We start from the raw sequence: 18,884 nt of genomic DNA, 5'->3' as shown, positions 1-18,884 counted from the left end.
TTCTTGTAATAATTCGCCTATTTAATTATTTACCAAGTACCAACTATTTTATCATCTTCATCCTTACATCCTAACATCATCATCATCAAATACCTCGCGTGTCTTCTTCATCGTGAATTCATTATCATTATCATTACTCTACAACATGATCATAATGTCTTCCTAATAAAATCATCATTATGATCATAAAAAAAAAAATAATAGAAACCGAGATATGGCCCTAGTATCGGTTTCCTTGTGACATTTGCTAGTGTTTTCGGCCCAATTGTAAAAGCAGATACATGTTGGCCCAACAACCAAATAAACATAACCCATTTATTTAAATCTCGGCCCAATAACCAAAGGAAATTCACGGCCTACTTAGTGAACCAAATTCACGACTAGTGTTTTGGTATATAGAATTTGTATCAGTAAACTTAAACCGTCGCTATATAACATCATTTAATCATCTTCATTATCAAACATCATCAAGATCATAAGATCACCTTCCTAATTAATTATAACCTTGATTAAAACCGAAGATAAGTAGTAGCAGCAAAAACTCAACATAGCAACAACAGGAACTGAAATCATCGAGTTGTGGTTGTGTGTTTTCAAAGAGAAACGGAATTAAAAGACTGTAGTTAGCAGCAGCCGTGGCAGTTATAAATGAACTATTTAACGGACTGTTGTGGTGGTTCATGGCAGCGGTGGAGCTGCAAGACAGAAAAACAAGCAGAGTGATGGAGGTTGATGGTAGTTCGTGATGGTAGCGGTGTATATGGTGGTGATTGGTGGCGGTTATAATGGTGTTGGATCATGGTGAGGGTGTGGTGGCCGTAGGTTGTCGTGGAAGGTGTCTTTCATGTACATGAATTGAAGAGAGAGAGAGAGAGAGAGAGAGAGAGATGATAATTGTAATTGTGATAGTGGAGATTGTCGCCGGAGGTGATGGTGGTGAAGGGTGGGTGATGGTGGTGGTGTCGGTGGTGAGGTAGTGGTATGGAGGGTGGTGTTGGTTCAAAATGAAAATCAAAAATAGGAGAGAGAGAGAGAGAGAGAGAGAGTGAGAAGATGAGGGAGAGGTGGTGTGGTGGCAGACGGTGTTTGTAGGTGGTTCAAGGTGGCCGGTGACAGTGTTCTGGTGGTGGTAGGAGATGAAGGTGAAGTGTGATCCGGTATGTGTCTCATATATACAATGTATATGTGTGTATATAAAAAAGAGAGGATAGTAATAATTTTATTAATATTATAATATTATTCCTATATCACAATTTAAGAAACGTGCAAAGATGACCAGTTTTCTACTGACAGTTTCACGGGTATCATATCGGGCCTATTGCTAAACAGTTAACGAATAAAAGTGCTCCTAAAAATCCCAAATTTTTAGGTTAAATATATTTAATTATTTCACTCATTAACTGTTTGAAACTTGATCAAAAAGGTTAAATAATTATTTATATTCTGTTCCAATTTATATGTACGGTGTACTAATATTTAAACTTAAAAAGGTAAAAATATTTTTAACAAATCTAGAATCTTCGTAATCACTTTACACTCCAACTTTTATTTTATTCTTTCATAAACTCATGTGAAACCTATATGAACGCTAACGAAATATCAACCGAGTAATACAAATTTTGACAAATTAAGCTCGAAATCATTTATATTCTATATACACTTATATATATTTATATATATATATATATATATATTCATTTAAATAACAACCTTATTATAATGCTTATTATTTTACAATTAAATCATATATTATTTCAAATTATGTTTCAAATTAATATATATATATATATATATATATATATATATATATATATATATATATATATATATTTATACATTTAAATATATATGTAACTATTTTCAAATAGTAGTTCGTGAATCGTCGAGAACAGTCGAAGGTCAATTGAATATATGAAACAGTTCAAAATTTTTGAGACTCAACATTACAGACTTTGCTTATCGTGTCAAAAATATTAAATCGTATCGAGAGTTTGGTTCAAAATTAGTCGAAATTTTCTGGGTTGTGACAGAACAAGTTTAGAATTAACTAAACTCTTTTCTAGTGATTACAAGTTTAAACCTTCGAATAAGATAGCTTTATATGTATGAATCGAATGATGTTATGAATATCATTACTACCTCAAGTTTTCTGGATAAAACTACTGGAAATGAGAAAAATGGATCTAGCTTCAAAGGATCCTTGGATGGCTTGAAAGTTCTTGAAGCAGAATCATGATACGAAAACAGTTCAAGTAAGATTTTCACTCGAAATAAGATTGTTATAGTTGTAGAAATTGAATCAAAGTTTGAATATGAATATTACCTTGAATTAGCAAGATAACCTACTGTAAATAACAAAGGTTCCTTGATCTTAGATGATTACTTGGAATGGATTAGAAAGCTTGGAAGTAAACTTGCAAACTTGGTAGTATTCTTGATTTTTATGAAACTATACTTATGGAATTTATGAAGAACACTTAGAACTTGAAGATGGAACTTGAGAGAGATCAATTAGATGAATAAAATTGAAGAATGAAAGTGTTTGTAGGTGTTTTTGGTCGTTGGTATATGGATTAGATATAAAGGATATGTAATTTTGTTTTCATGTAAATAAGTCATGAATGATTACTAATATTTTTGTAATTTTATGAGATATTTCATGCTAGTTGCCAAATGATGGTTCCCACATGTGTTAGGTGACTCACATGGGCTGCTAAGAGCAGATCATTGGAGTGTATATACCAATAGTACATACATCTAAAAGCTGTGTATTGTACGAGTACTAATACGGGTGCATACGAGTAGAATTGTTGATGAAACTGAACGAGGATGTAATTGTAAGCATTTTTGCTAAGTAGAAGTACTTTGATATGTGTATTGAAGTCTTTCAAAATTGTAAGAATACATATTAAAACACAACATGTATATACATTCTAATGGAGTCGTTAAGTCTTCGTTAGTCGTTACATGTAAGTGTTGTTTTGAAACCTTTAAGTTAACGATCTCAATTAATGTTGTTAACCCAATGTTTATTATATCAAATGAGATGTTAAATTATTATATTATCATGATATTATGATGAATGAATATCTCTTAATATGATATATACATTAAAATATCGTTACAACGATAATCGTTACATATAAGTCTCGTTTCGTAATTCTTGAGTTAGTAGTCTTGTTTTTACATATGTAGTTCATTGTTAACATACTTAATGATATATTTAAATATCATTTTATCATGTTAAATATAGTGTATCAATATCTTAATATGATACATGAAATGTCCCGTTCATATTGATTATAAACGTTCCATATTAATTGATTTCGTCGCGAGGTTTTGACCTCTATATGAGACGTTTTTCAAAGACTGCATTCATTTTTAAAACAACCATAACCTTTATTTTATCTATAAAGGTTTAAAAAGCTTTACATAGATTATCAAATAATGATAATCTAAAATATACCGTTTACACACGACCATTACATAATGGTTTACAATAAGAATATATTACATCAAAAATAAGTTTCTTGAATGCAGTTTTTACATAATATCATACAAGCATGGACTCCAAATTTTGTCCTTATTTTAGTATGCAACAGCGGAAGCTCTTAATAATCACCTGAGAATAAACATGCTTAAAACGTCAACAAACATGTTGGTGAGTTATAGGTTTAACCTATATATTATCAAATCATAATAATAGACCACAAGATTTCATATTTCAATATACATCCCATACATAGAGATAAAAATCATTCATATGGTGAACACCTGGTAACCGACATTAACAAGATGCATATAAGAATATCCCCTATCATTCCGGGAAATCCTTCGGACATGATAAAAACTAATTCGAAGTACTAAAGCATCCGGTACTTTGGATGGGGTTCATTAGGCCCAATAGATCTATCTTTAGGATTCGCGCCAACTAGTATATCAGTTTACTAATTCTTAGGTTACCAAGCAAAAAGGGCATATTCGGCTTCGATCATTCACCCATATAATGTAGTTTCATTTACTTGTGTCTATTTCGTAAAACATTTATAAAACTGCATGTATTCTCCTCCCAAAATATTAGATTTTAAAAGTGGGACTATAACTCACTTTCACAGATTTTTACTTCGTCGGGAAGTAAGACTTGGCCACTGGTCGATTCACGAACCTATAAAAAATATGTACATATATATCAAAGTATGTTCAAAATATATTTACAACATTTTTAATACGTTTTAATATTTTAAGTTTATTAAGTCAGATGTCCTCGTTAGTAACCTACAACTAGTTGTCCACAATTAGATGTACAGAAATAAATCGATAAATATTATCTTGAATCAATCCACGACCCAGTGTATACACGTCTCAGGCTAGATCACAACTCAAACTATATATATTTTTGGAATCAACCTCAACCCTGTATAGCTAACTCCGACATTACTGCATATAGAGTGTCTATAGTTGTTCCAAATAATATATATATATAGATGGGTCGATATGATATGTCAAAACATTTGCATACGGGTCTATGGTATCCCAAGATTACATAATATATCAGAATACATGTATAATACAATATAAGTTATCTAGGATATGATTAATAAAGATTTGTTACCAATTTTCACGTAGCTACAACAAGCAAAAATAACCAATCTTGTTTTACCTTTAACTTCTTCGTTTTAAATCCGTTTTGAGTGAATCCAACTGCTATGGTTTCATATTGAACTTAAGTTTATGAAACTATACAGAAAAAGTATAAGTTTATAGTCGGAATTACAGGTTACAAGTAGTTTTTGTAAAGGTAGTCATTTCAGTCGAAAGAACGACGTCTAGATGACCATTTTGGAAAACATACTTCCACTTTGAGTTTAACCATGATTTTTGGAGATAGTTTCAGGTTCATAAGAAAAATCATTTTCCCAAAAGAACAAATTTTAAATCAAAGTTTATCATAGTTTTTAATTAACTAACCCAAAACATCCCGCGATGTTATTACAACGGCGTATATCCGGTTTTACGGTGTTTTTCATGTTTTTCGGTTTTAAATCATTAAGTTAGCATATAATATAGATATAGAACATGTGTTTAGTTAATTTTAAAAGTCAAGTTAGAAGGATTAACTTTTGTTTGTGAACAAGTTTAGAATTAACTAAACTACGTTCTAGTGATTTCAAGTTTAAACCTTCGAATAAGGTAGTTTTATATAAATGAATCGAATGATGTTATGAACATCATTACTACCTTAGGTTTTGTGGATAAACCTACTTTAAATTAGAAAAATAGATCTAGCTTCAAAGGATCCTTGGATGGCTTGAAAGTTCTTGAAGCAGAATCATGACACGAAAACAAGTTCAAGTAAGATTTCCACTCGAAATAAGATTGTTATAGTTATAGAAATTGAATCAAAGTTTGAATATGAGTATTACCTTGTATTAGAAAGATATCTTACTGTAAATAAGAAAGATTTCTTGAATTTGGATGATCAATTTACAAGATTGGAAGTAAGCTAGCAAACTTGGAAGTATTCTTGATTTTATGAAACTAGAACTTATAGAATTTATGAAGAACACTTAGAACTTGAAGATAGAACTTGAGAGAGATCACTTAGATGAAGAAAATTGAAGAATTAAAGTGTTTGTAGGTGTTTTTGGTCATTGGTATATGGATTAGATATAAAGGATGTGTAATTTTGTTTTCATGTAAATAAGTCATGAATGATTACTCATATTTTTGTAATTTTATGAGATATTTCATGCTAGTTGCCAAATGATGGTTCCCACATGTGTTAGGTGACTCACATGGGCTGCTAAGAGCTGATCATTGGAGTGTATATACCAACAGTACATACATCTAAAAGCTGTATATTGTACGAGTACGAATACGGGTGCATACGAGTAGAATTGTTGATGAAACTGAACGAGGATGTAATTGTAAGCATTTTTGTTAAGTAGAAGTATTTTGATAAGTGTCTTGAAGTCTTTAAAAAGTGTATGAATACATATTAAAACACTACATGTATATACATTTTAACTGAGTCGTTAAGTCATCGTTAGTCGTTACATGTAAATGTTGATTTGAAACCTTTAAGTTAACGATCTTGTTAAATGTTGTGAACCCAATGTTTATTATATCTAATGAGATGTTAAATTATTATATTATCATGATATTATGATATATTACTATATCTTAATATGATATATACATTTAAATGTCGTTACAACGATAATCGTTACATATATGTCTCGTTTCGAAAACCTTAAGTTAGTAGTCTTGTTTTTACATATGTAGTTCATTGTTAATATACATAATGACATGTTTACTTATCATTTATCATGATTAAACATATTGTATCAATATCTTAATATGATTCATATGTATTTAGTAAGACGTTGTTATAACGATAATCGTTATATATATCGTTTCGAGTTTCTTAATTCAATAAACTCAATTTTATGTATATAACTCATTGTTAAAATACCTAATGAGATACATACTTATCATAATATCATGTTAACTATATATATATATATATCCATATATATGTCATCATATAGTTTTTACAAGTTTTAACGTTCGTGAATTATCGGTCAACTTGGGTGGTCAATTGTCCATATAAAACCTATTTCAATTAATCAAGTCTTAACAAGTTTGATTGCTTAACATGTTGGAAACACTTAATCATGTAAATATCAATTTCATTTAATATAAATAAACATGGAAAAGTTCGGGTCACTACAATACATATGTATTTAGTAGACGTTATCATAACGATAATCGTTATATATATCATTTCGAGTTTCTTAACTTAGTAATCTCATTTCTTATGTATATCACACATTGTTAATATATTTAGTGAGATACTTACTCATCATAATCATAAGTCAACCATATATATATGTCTATATATACCACAACATGTAGTTTTTACAATTTTGTAACGTTCGTGAATCGCCGGTCAACTTGGGTGATCAATTGTCTATATGAAACTTATTTCATTTAATCAAGTCTTAACAAGTTTGATTGCTTAACACGTTGGAAACATTTAGTCATGTAAATATAAATCTCAATTAATATATATAAACATGGAAAAGTTCGGGTCACTACACTGTTTGTTATAAATGTGGAAAACCGGGCCACATTATTAGAAATTGCCCGAATCAGGGGAATACTAATGGGCAGGGTCGTGGAAGAGTTTTCAATATTAATGCGGCAGAAGCACAGGAAGACCCGGAGCTTGTTACGGGTACGTTTCTTATTGACGATAAATCTGCTTATGTTTTATTTGATTCGGGTGCGGATAGAAGCTATATGAGTAGAGAATTTTTTGCTAAATTAAGTTGCCCATTGACGACTTTGAATAGTAAATTTTTACTCGAATTAGCAAACGGTAAATTAATTTCAGCAGATAATATATGTCGGGAGAGAGAAATTAAACTGGGGGATGAAACGTTTAAAATTGATTTAATACCAGTCGAGTTAGGGAGTTTTGATGTAATAATTGGCATGGACTGGTTGAAAAAGGTGAGAGCAGAGGTCGTTTGTTACAAAAATGCGATTCGCATTATGCGTGGAAAAGGAAAAACTTTAATGGTGTACAGAGAAAAGAACAACGCGAAATTAAATCTTATTAGTAGTTTGAAGGCGCAAAAACTAATAAGAAAAGGTTGTTACGTCATTCTAGCACACATCGAGGAAGTTAAACCTGAAGAAAAGAACATCAGTGATGTTCCCGTCGCAAAAGAATTTTCCGATGTATTTCCGAAAGAATTACCGAGATTACCCCCACATCGATCCGTTGAATTTCAAATAGACCTTGTACCAGGAGCTGCACCAATAGCTCATGCTCCATACAGACTCGCACCCAGCGAAATGAAAGAATTACAAAGTCAGTTACAGGAACTTTTAGAGCGTGGTTTCATTCGACCAAGCACATCACCATGGGGAACTCCTGTTTTGTTTGTCAAGAAGAAAGATGGTACATTCAGGTTGTGTATCAACTATCGAGAGTTGAAAAAACTTACCATCAAGAACCGCTACCCACTACCGAGAATCGACGACTTATTTGATCAACTACAAGGCTCGTCTGTTTATTCAAAGATCGATTTACGTTCTGGATATCATCAAATGCGGGTGAAGGAGGATGATATTCCAAAGACTGCTTTTAGGACACGTTACGGTCATTATGAGTTTATGGTTATGCCGCTTGGATTGACTAATGCACCAGCTGTGTTCTTGGACCTCATGAACCGAGTGTATGGGCCATATCTTGACAAGTTTGTCATTGTTTTCATCGATGACATACTTATTTACTCGAAGAATGATCAAGAGCACGAAGAACATTTGAGAAAAGTGCTAGAGTTGCTGAGAAAAGAAAAACTGTACGCTAAGTTTTTAAAGTGTGCATTTTGGTTGGAAGAAGTTCAATTCCTCGGTCACATAGTGAACTAAGAAGGTACTCAGGTGGATCCAGTTAAGATTGAAACCGTTGAAAAGTGGAAAACCCCGAAAATTCCGAAACACATACGCCAGTTTTTAGGACTAGCTGGTTACTACAGAAGGTTCATCCAAGACTTTTCCAGAATAGCAAAACCCTTGACTGCATTAACGCATAAAGGGAAGAAATTTGAATGGAAAGATGAACAAGAGAAAGCGTTTCAATTGTTAAAGAAAAAGTTAACTACGACACCTATATTGTCATTACCTGAAGGGAATGATGATTTTGTGATATATTGTGACGCCTCAAAGCAAGGTCTCGGTTGTGTATTAATGCAACGAATGAAAGTAATTGCTTATGCGTCTAGATAATTGAAGATTCACGAACAGAATTATACGACGCATGATTTGGAATTAGGTGCGGTTGTTTTTACATTAAAGACTTGGAGGCACTACTTATATGGGGTCAAAAGTATTATATATACCGACCACAAAAGTCTTCAACACATATTTAATCAGAAACAACTGAATATGAGGCAGCGTAGGTGGATTGAATTGTTGAATGATTACAACTTTGAGATTCGTTACCACCCGGGGAAGGCAAATGTGGTAGCCGACGCATTGAGCAGAAAGGACAGAGAACCCATTCGAGTAAAAGCTATGAATATAATGATTCACACTAACCTTACTACTCAAATAAAGGAGGCGCAACAAGGAGTTTTAAAAGAGGGAAATTTAAAGGATGAAATACCCAAAGGATCGGAGAAGCATCTTAATATTCGGGAAGACGGAACCCGGTATAGGGCTGAAAGAATTTGGGTACCAAAATTTGGAGATATGAGAGAAATGGTACTTAGAGAAGCTCATAAAACCAGATACTCAATACATCCTGGAACGGGGAAGATGTACAAGGATCTCAAGAAACATTTTTGGTGGCCAGGTATGAAAGCCGATGTTGCTAAAACGTAGGGGAATGTTTGATGTGTTCTAAGGTCAAAGCGGAGCATCAGAAACCATCAGGTCTACTTCAACAACCCGAAATCCTGGAATGGAAATGGGAAAACATTACCATAGATTTCATCACTAAATTGCCAAGGACTGCAAGTGGTTTTGATACTATTTGGGTAATAGTTGATCGTTTCATCAAATCAGCACACTTCCTGTCAATAAGAGAAGATGACAAGATGGAGAAGTTAGCACGAATGTATTTGAAGAAAGTCATCTCCAGACATGGAATACCAATCTCTCTTATCTCTGATAGGGATGGCAGATTTATTTCAAGATTCTGGCAGACATTACAGCAAGCATTAGGAACTCGTCTAGACATGAGTACTGCCTATCATCCACAAACTGATGGGCAGAGCAAAAGGATGATACAAACGCTTGAAGACATGCTACGAGCATGTGTTATTTATTTCGGAAACAGTTGGGATCGATATCTACCGTTAGCAGAATTTTCCTACAACAACAGCTACCATTCAAGCATTGAGATGGCGCCGTTTGAAGCACTTTATGGTAGAAAGTGCAGGTCTACAATTTGTTGGAGTAAAGTGGAGGATAGACAGATTACGGGTCCGGAGATAATACAAGAAACTACTGAGAAGATCATCCAAATTCAACAATGGTTGAAAACCGTCCAAATTCGATAAAAGAGCTACGCCGACATTAAAAGAAAAGATATAGAATTTGAAATTGGAGAGATGGTCATGCTTAAGGTTGCACCTTGGAAAGGCGTTGTTCGATTTGGTAAACGAGGGAAATTAAATCCAAGGTATATTGGACCATTCAAGATTATTGATCATGTCGGACCAGTAGCTTACCGACTTGAGTTACCTCAACAACTCGCGGCTGTACATAACACTTTCCACATCTCGAATTTGAAGAAATGTTTTGCTAAAGAAGATCTCACTATTCCATTAGACGAAATCCAAATCAACGAAAAACTTCAATTCATCGAAGAACCCGTCGAAATAATGGATCGTGAGGTTAAAAGACTTAAACAAAACAAGTTACCAATTGTTAAGGTTCGATGGAATGCTCGTAGAGGACCCGAGTTCACCTAGGAAAGAGAAGATCAGATGAAGAAGAAATACCCGCACTTATTTCCAGAAGATACGTCAACACCTCCAACTGTTTAAAATTTCGGGACGAAATTTATTTAACGGGTAGGTACTGTAGTGAACCGAACTTTTCCATGTTTATATATATTAAATGAAATTGCTATTTACATGATTAAGTGTTTCCAACATGTTAAGCAATAAAACTTGTTAAGACTTGATTAATTTAAATAGGTTTCATATAGACAATTGACCACCCAAGTTGACCGGTGATTCACGAACGTTAAAACTTGTAAAAACTATATGATGACATATATATGATTATATATATAGTTAACATGATATTATTATAAGTAAGTATCTCATTAGGTATTTTAATAATGAGTTATATACATAAAATTGAGTTTATTGAATTAAGAAACTCGAAACGATATATATAACGATTATCGTTATAACAACGTCTTACTGAATACATATGAATCATATTAAGATATTGTTACACTATGTTTAATCATGATAAATGATAAGTAAACATGTCATTAAGTGTTTAACAATGAACTACATATGTAAAAACAAGACTACTAACTTAAGGATTTCGAAACGAGACATATATGTAACGATTATCGTTGTAACGACATTTAAATGTATATATATCATATTAAGATATATTAATATATCATAATATCATGATAATATAATAATTTAACATCTCATTAGATATAATAAACATTGGGTTAACAACATTTAACAAGATTGTTAACTTAAAGGTTTCAAATCAACATTTACATGTAACGACTAACGATGACTTAACGACTCAGTTAAAATGTATATACATGTAGTGTTTTAATATGTATTCATACACTTTTGAAAGACTTCAAACACTTATCAAAATACTTCTACTTAACAAAAATGCTTACAATTACATCCTCGTTCAGTTTCATCAACAATTCTACTCGTATGCACCCGTATTCGTACTCGTACAATACACAGCTTTTAGATGTATGTACTATTGGTATATACACTCCAATGATCAGATCTTAGCAGCTCATGTGAGTCACCTAACACATGTAGGAACCATTATTTGGCAACTAGCATGAAAAATATCTCATAAAATTACAAAAATATTAGTAATCATTCATGACTTATTTACATGTAAACAAAATTACACATCCTTTATATATAATCCATATACCAACGACAAAAAACATCTACAAACACTTTCATTCTTCAATTTTCTTCATCTAATTGATCTCTCTCAAGTTCTATCTTCAAGTTCTAAGTGTTCTTCATAAATTCTATAAGTTCTAGTTTCATAAAATCAAGAATACTTTCAAGTTTGCTAGCTTACTTCCAATCTTGTAAAGTGATCATTCAACCTCAAGAAATCTTTCTTATTTACAGTAAGATATCTTTCTAATATAAGGTAATACTCATATTCAAACTTTGATTCAATTTCTATAACTATAACAATCCTATTTCGAGTGGAAATCTTACTTGAACTTGTTTTCGTGTCATGATTCTGCTTCAAGAACTTTCAAGCCATCCAAGGATCCTTTGAAGCTAGATCTATTTTTCTCATTTCCAGTAGGTTTATCCACAAAACCTGAGGTAGTAATGATGTTCATAACATTATTCGATTCATATATATAAAACTACCTTATTCGAAGGTTTAAACTTGAAATCACTAGAACATAGTTTAGTTAATTCTAAACTTGTTCGCAAACAAAAGTTAATCCTTCTAACTTGACTTTTAAAATAAACTAAACACATGTTCTATATCTATATGATATGCTAACTTAATGATTTAAAACCTGGAAACACGAAAAACACCTTAAAACCGGACATACATCGTCGTAGTAACATCGAGGGCTGTTTTGGGTTTGATAATTAAAAACTATTATAAACTTTGATTTAAAAGTTGTTCTTCTGGGAAAATGATTTTTCTTATGAACATGAAACTATATCCAAAAATCATGGTTAAACTCAAAGTGGAAGTATGTTTTTCAAAATGGTCATCAAGACGTCGTTCTTTCGACTGAAATGACTACCTCTTACAAAAACGACTTGTAACTTATATTTCCGACTATAAACCTATACTGTTTCTGTTTAGATTCATAAAATAGAGTTCAATATGAAATCATAGCAATTTGATTCACTCAAAATGGATTTAAAACGAAGAAGTTATGGGTAAAACAAGATTGGATATTTTTTTATTGTTGTAGCTACGGGAATTATTGTAACAATTCTATACAAATTATATCCTAGCTAACTTATATTGTATTATACATGTATTCTAATATATTATGTAATCTTGGGATACCATAGACACGTATGCAAATGTTTTGACATATCATATCGACCCATCTATATATATTATTTGGAACAACCATAGACACTCTATATGCAGTAATGTTGGAGTTAGCTATACAGGGTTGAGGTTGATTCCAAAAATATATATACTTTGAGTTGTGATCTAGCCCGAGACGTGTATACACTGGGTCGTGGATTGATTCAAGATAATATATATCAATTTATTTCTGTACATCTAACTATGGACAACTAGTTGTAGGTTACTAACGAGGACAGCTGACTTAATAAACTTAAAACATCAAAATGTATTAAAAGTGTTGCAAATATATTTTGAACATACTTTGATATATATGTACATATTTGTTATAGGTTTGTGAATCGACCAGTGGCCAAGTCTTACTCCCGACGAAGTAAAAATCTGTGAAAGTGAGTTATAGTCCCACTTTTAAAATCTAATATTTTGGGATGAGAATACATGCAGTTTTATAAATGTTTTACGAAATAGACACAAGTAAATGAAACTACATTATATGGGTGAATGATCGAAGCCGAATATGCCCCTTTTGCTTGGTAGCCTAAGAATTAGTAAACCGATCTACTAATTGACGCGAATCCTAAAGATAGATCTATTGAGCCTAACGAACCCCATCCAAAGTACCGGATGCTTTAGTACTTCGAATTCTTTTTTATCATGTCCGAAGGATTTCCCGGAATGATAGGGGATATTCTTATATGCATCTTGTTAATGTCGGTTACCAGATGTTCACCATATGAATGATTTTTATCTCTATGTATGGGATGTATATTGAAATATGAAATCTTGTGGTCTATTATTATGATTTGATAATATATAGGTTAAACCTATAACTCACCAACATTTTTGTTGACGTTTTAAGCATGTGTATTCTCAGGTGATTATTAAGAGCTTCCGCTGTTGCATACTAAAATAAGGACAAGATTTGGAGTCCATGCTTGTATGATATTGTGTAAAAACTGCATTCAAGAAACTTATTTTTGATGTAATATATTCTTATTGTAAACCATTATGTAATGGTCGTATGTAAACGGTATATTTTAGATTATCATTATTTGATAATCTACGTAATGCTTTTTAAACCTTTATAGATAAAATAAAGGTTATGGTTGTTTTAAAAATGAATGCAGTCTTTGAAAAACGTCTCATATAGAGGTCAAAACCTCGCGACGAAATCAATTAATATGGAACGTTTATAATCAAATATGAAAGGGACATTTCAGCTGAGGTGGTCTAGCCCAAGTAGTAGTGGGATATGGACAGGGAGTTGAGGCCCATGGTGATTGCTGCCAGGCCCACGGGCCATATTTCCAAGGAGGAGTAACGGGGCCAGGTTTTACATTACTACATTAGGAATTTCATAATAGCTTCTGCCTCTTTCACAATGATAACCGCATCTTCGAGTGACATCAGGGATAAGCTTGGACCATGCCTCTTAAAAACTCGGGAGAGGTTTCATGTGGTTAATATGAGAGACGATGGCTATATATATATAGTGTATATATGTGGAAATTACTCATACGAGACAAAATTGACATGAAAATAAATGATGGAATTAGAGTTGGATAATTTCTACTTGATTAGGACTGTAAATAAGTTGCCACGCGGAAACTGGTGGTTCGGTTCATAAACTCGTAGTGAAGTTTGATATTGAACTGTTAGTGAAAGAATGTATGAATCGATGCCTTTCATTCATCTGTGAGTCGACTATAAATAAAGGGAATTACATGCTTATCTTTGGTAAACACTAACTAATTTACATGATTATAGGAACTATTTTAGTATGAGATCCACATCACAATATATGCTAACTAATAATATGAGTATTGTGAACTGTCTTTTGACTTTGTCTATTACTCCCCCGCAGTCGAAGCGTTCGGTTGGCGCATGCAAAGACTGGAACGAAATTCATCAAATACTCGTGGTAGCCCTTTGGTAAAAATGTCCGCAATCTGAAAGCGGGTAGGAACATGTAAAACTTTAATATGTCCGTGAGCCACTTTTTCTTTGACAAAATGAATATCAAGTTCGATATGTTTGGTGCGTTGGTGTTGGACGGGATTACCTAGATAAGTAAATTGCACTCACATTATCACAAAACACCAAGTTTGCCTTATGAATCGGACAGTGTAATTCGAGTAACAAATTGCTTAACCAACAAGATTTAGCCACCACGTTGGCGACACTCATGTATTCTGCTTCGACACTGGATCGTGAAACGATGGGTTGTCGTTTCGAGGACCAAGATAGTAAATTATCACCAAGATAGACACAGTAGCCGGATGTTGAGCGCTGGTGTCCGGAAAGTCACCCCAATCGGCATCGGTGAAAGCAACAAGATCACGTGAAGAGGACGGCGTAATATGTAAACCGAACGAAATGGTGCCCTGAATGTACCGAATTATAGTCTAAGAGCATGCATATTAGATGTATTGAATGTACCGAAATCGTAGCGGGTTTTACAACGGGGCTCTGATACCATGAAAGAATGTATGAATCGATGCCTTTCATTCATCTAGTGAGTCGGTTATAAATACAGGGAACTACATACTTATCTTTGGTAAACACTAACTAATTTACATGATTATCGGAACTATTTTAGTATGAGATATACATCACAATATATGTTAACTAATAATACGAGTATTGTGAACTTTCGTTTGACTTTGTCTATTAGTTAGCATTGAGTTTATAGTTTACAATAATCTATTTTCAAATTATCATTTTCATAAAAAATGTTAAATAAACACTTTTCTCAAAAAATCAAATTGACCCTCCATACAGGGGGTAAAGTGTCAAATTATCATTTTCATAAAAAAAAAACTCAAATAAACTCCACTCAAATATTTAACGTGTCATATCTTCTCGCTCGCATCGAGTCAAATTTTTCTGACACCATCGTTAAACTCGAAATAATTTTAGGAACACAATGTCATTAGCGATACGCAAAACGGACGCTTTTTAAAAAAAGCTAAATATTGAGGTACTTTTCATACACGTTTATTTTGCTTTATATTTTTAAAAATCGCTAATTCCATAGCGAAACGCGGAGATGCACATATATTGTTAATTTAAAATAACATTTAAATTTTTCACGGGTTATACCTTTTAGTTCGACTCGAGTTGCGCTTCAACGACATCATCGTTCGCCACGAAATAATTTTACAAACTAAACGCAATAAAATACATTGAAAACCGAACTCCCGGCGCGAAGCGAGGGTTCGAACACTAGTTTGTACTGAACTTATAAATCAAGAAAATGTGAAGAAATCAACGTTAAACGTTTACTAATCATGATAATTTTACTAAATATACAGATAAAAACCCAATAATTGGCCATCGGCCTGTAAAACAGTCTGATTGGAAACATATAGTTTTCTACCAATCGTTGTTATACGTATTATAATTGTAAACAATTAAAAATTTTATTTAATGTATATACTAAAATTATTATGTATTGTTGCAAACGATTTTCCACAACTACGTGTGGTAATCCTCTTACTCGCTATAAACCAGATCGGACGTGATCAAACACATATGAATCCTATGCACCTGTTGCTTATCCTACGCTTACTAGATCTACTCATTGGTCCGCAAATCGAGTAAAGTTTACTATCAATTCAACTCTCGACCCGTTTCCGCTTTCAAAGACACTGGTGCTAATATAGCAGAATATAACATACTAAAGATCTAAATATAACACTACAAAAAAAGTACTCCGGGGTGACCTTTATTTCTATGTACACAAGCAACATTACTATTATTAATCACGTTTAGTTCAAATACTATTTCTGTCTCTTCTCAATACATTTTGTTCATAAAACCTTCTTGTCTTTAAGAACAACCCCATAGCAATAACAAACCCTAAAAACGTCACAAAAGCCATAATAACAAACGATAACCGAAAACAGTGAGTACCACTACAATACTCTCCCCCTTCTCGGGCCGCTTCTCTGTCATAAAGATTACCAATCACCTTCACAGATATAACATACGACCCAATCGGGCCAGCAATCGTAATAGTATTAAATATCGTCCCAAAATGTAAAACTCCAAAAATCTCCGAAGCAATTGTTGGCATTAACGACCATTGTGACCCGTAAAAAACACCCACCAAAACCGACCCAACATAAAGAGCTCCTCGAAATCCCGAAGCAATCACACAATGACCCACACTCATAAGTCCCAAAGTAATCGCAATGAAAACGGGCCTGGCCCATTTCTTTGTATACAAAAAGTGATCCGACACATAACCTGCCCCAAACCGGCCCACAAAGTTCCAAATGCTCCATAACGAGACTAGAGTACTCGTTTCAAAACTAGTGTAACCGTACGACTCACCAACTTGGGCTAAGTTATTTACAGTGGCTAGGCCCGTACCCATTCCTGCAGCCGTTGTAAAAAACAAACACCAGAAGTTAACCGTACAAACAGCTTGCACCAAATTCTTGTTGCATTCTTCATGTAAATCTAGATTATTTGGATTGTTTTCGAGTAAACGGTTCGTTTCTGCAACGTTTTCTGTTGACCGTGCTTTGACTGCAATATATAGAGGTGATGCTAGCAGCATGATCAGGACAACAAAAACAACGATTCGTGCGGGTAGAATTAATTTAACTACTTGCTCTATGATTATAACTAAGAATAAATACGCTGCAACGATGATTGACAATAGCGATAAACCGTTGAGATGTTTCTTTTCATCAACTTCATTTGTTTGATAAGTTCTTACAGTACACATGAACAACAAAGTATTTAGCAATGGGAACAAAGCTAACATCAGTATGTATTTAGTTGGTTCAGTACTAAATACTGTTTGATATACTTGAAGTAATATCGCTCCACTTAAGCCAAGAAAACCCTGTTCAAGTAACAAAAACAGGATCATAAAATCAATTTTGACTTACAAAGTCAAACCGAGTCATACTGAACATCAAAATCAGGAGACAATCTTTGAAGTTTCAAATTAAGGTTGATCAATATATAAATATATAATTACTTGAACAATTAGTAATATAAATGAAAAAAAAAAAAACTGTAATTACATAACTTAATCTTGATACAGAATTTTGAATTTGAAAAAAAATGACAGTTGACTTGAAAAGTCAAAGAGTACCTTCATGATGCCAACAATAGTGCCACTGTGATTAGGAAAGTTAACAACAGCAGTAACAACATTAGCAGTATTCAAAAAAGTAACACCATGAGCAGCCAGCAACATAAACACACACATCGCCGGAACCGGTGGCCGGTGAATTGCTCCGATAACAGAGAGCCACATCAGCAAATAACCCAAAAAACATTGAATCGAACCTACCAGAAGAACCATCCATGGCCCACCTTTTATTCCTCCAAAAGTAACGGGGTTAGACGGAGATGCAACGGCGGTGTAAAGGAGACCGGAAAGAACGCCGGAATTGGCGCCGAAATCTTTGAAAACGGAGATTGTGTCGAGAGTTGACTGGTCGTAGTGCTGACTGGATTTGAGAGACGATGAGTAGAAGGAGAAAGTGTAGAGTGAGCCGCTGGTGCACTGTATCCATATGCTCGCTACCGTTGCCGTCCATTTGTTATTCACCGCCATTTTTCCCGATCAGTGTAATTAAGTCAGTTTTCTCTGAGGTTTTAACTAGACGTGTATCTTTTTTGTTTTTATGTACAGTTGACACTAATCACATTGCAAACATTATTTGTTGTTATTTTAGAAAAAAAAAAAAAAAAATATCAATCACAAATTAATACTCCGTATATACCAATTGTTGTGAAGGGTAGTGGTGCAAAGTTCCGGTGACTAAATCATGGCTACATGCTAAAAGATACGACTATTCAAAGTTCTGACGCAACATACATCAAACATTGTGTGTTGCGTTTTTTGTGGTGCGTGTTGCGAAAATAATAGGTTGTCTCGATGAATATCTCGGTAAAACGTACCGATTGTTGTAAGGGTAGTGGTGTCAAGTTCCAGTGATTAAATCGGAGTTACGTGTTAAAATATACGATCATTCAAAGTTGTGGGGAAATTGCACCATGTGTCGTGCGTGGTACTCTTTTCG

General features: G+C 33.4%; 1 protein-coding gene across 1 annotated transcript; it reads right to left on the bottom strand.

Annotated features, from left to right (window-relative positions):
• Positions 1–16,563: 16,563 nt before the first annotated feature.
• Positions 16,564–18,520, bottom strand: LOC139866812 (protein NUCLEAR FUSION DEFECTIVE 4-like). The gene is made up of 2 exons (XM_071855100.1): positions 17,948–18,520; positions 16,564–17,692 (listed from the first exon to the last, which is right to left on the bottom strand). The coding sequence occupies exons 1-2, from the start codon at positions 18,413–18,415 to the stop codon at positions 16,610–16,612; spliced, it is 1,551 nt and encodes a 516-aa protein (XP_071711201.1). The 5' UTR covers positions 18,416–18,520; the 3' UTR covers positions 16,564–16,609.
• Between the last annotated feature and the right edge of the window lie 364 nt (positions 18,521–18,884).

This window comes from Rutidosis leptorrhynchoides, chromosome 9 (genome assembly GCF_046630445.1).
Source record: "Rutidosis leptorrhynchoides isolate AG116_Rl617_1_P2 chromosome 9, CSIRO_AGI_Rlap_v1, whole genome shotgun sequence".
Lineage (NCBI taxonomy): Eukaryota > Viridiplantae > Streptophyta > Magnoliopsida > Asterales > Asteraceae > Rutidosis > Rutidosis leptorrhynchoides.
The sequence above is the reverse complement of the archived record's forward strand: the minus strand, read 5'-3'. Positions and strand labels throughout refer to the sequence as shown.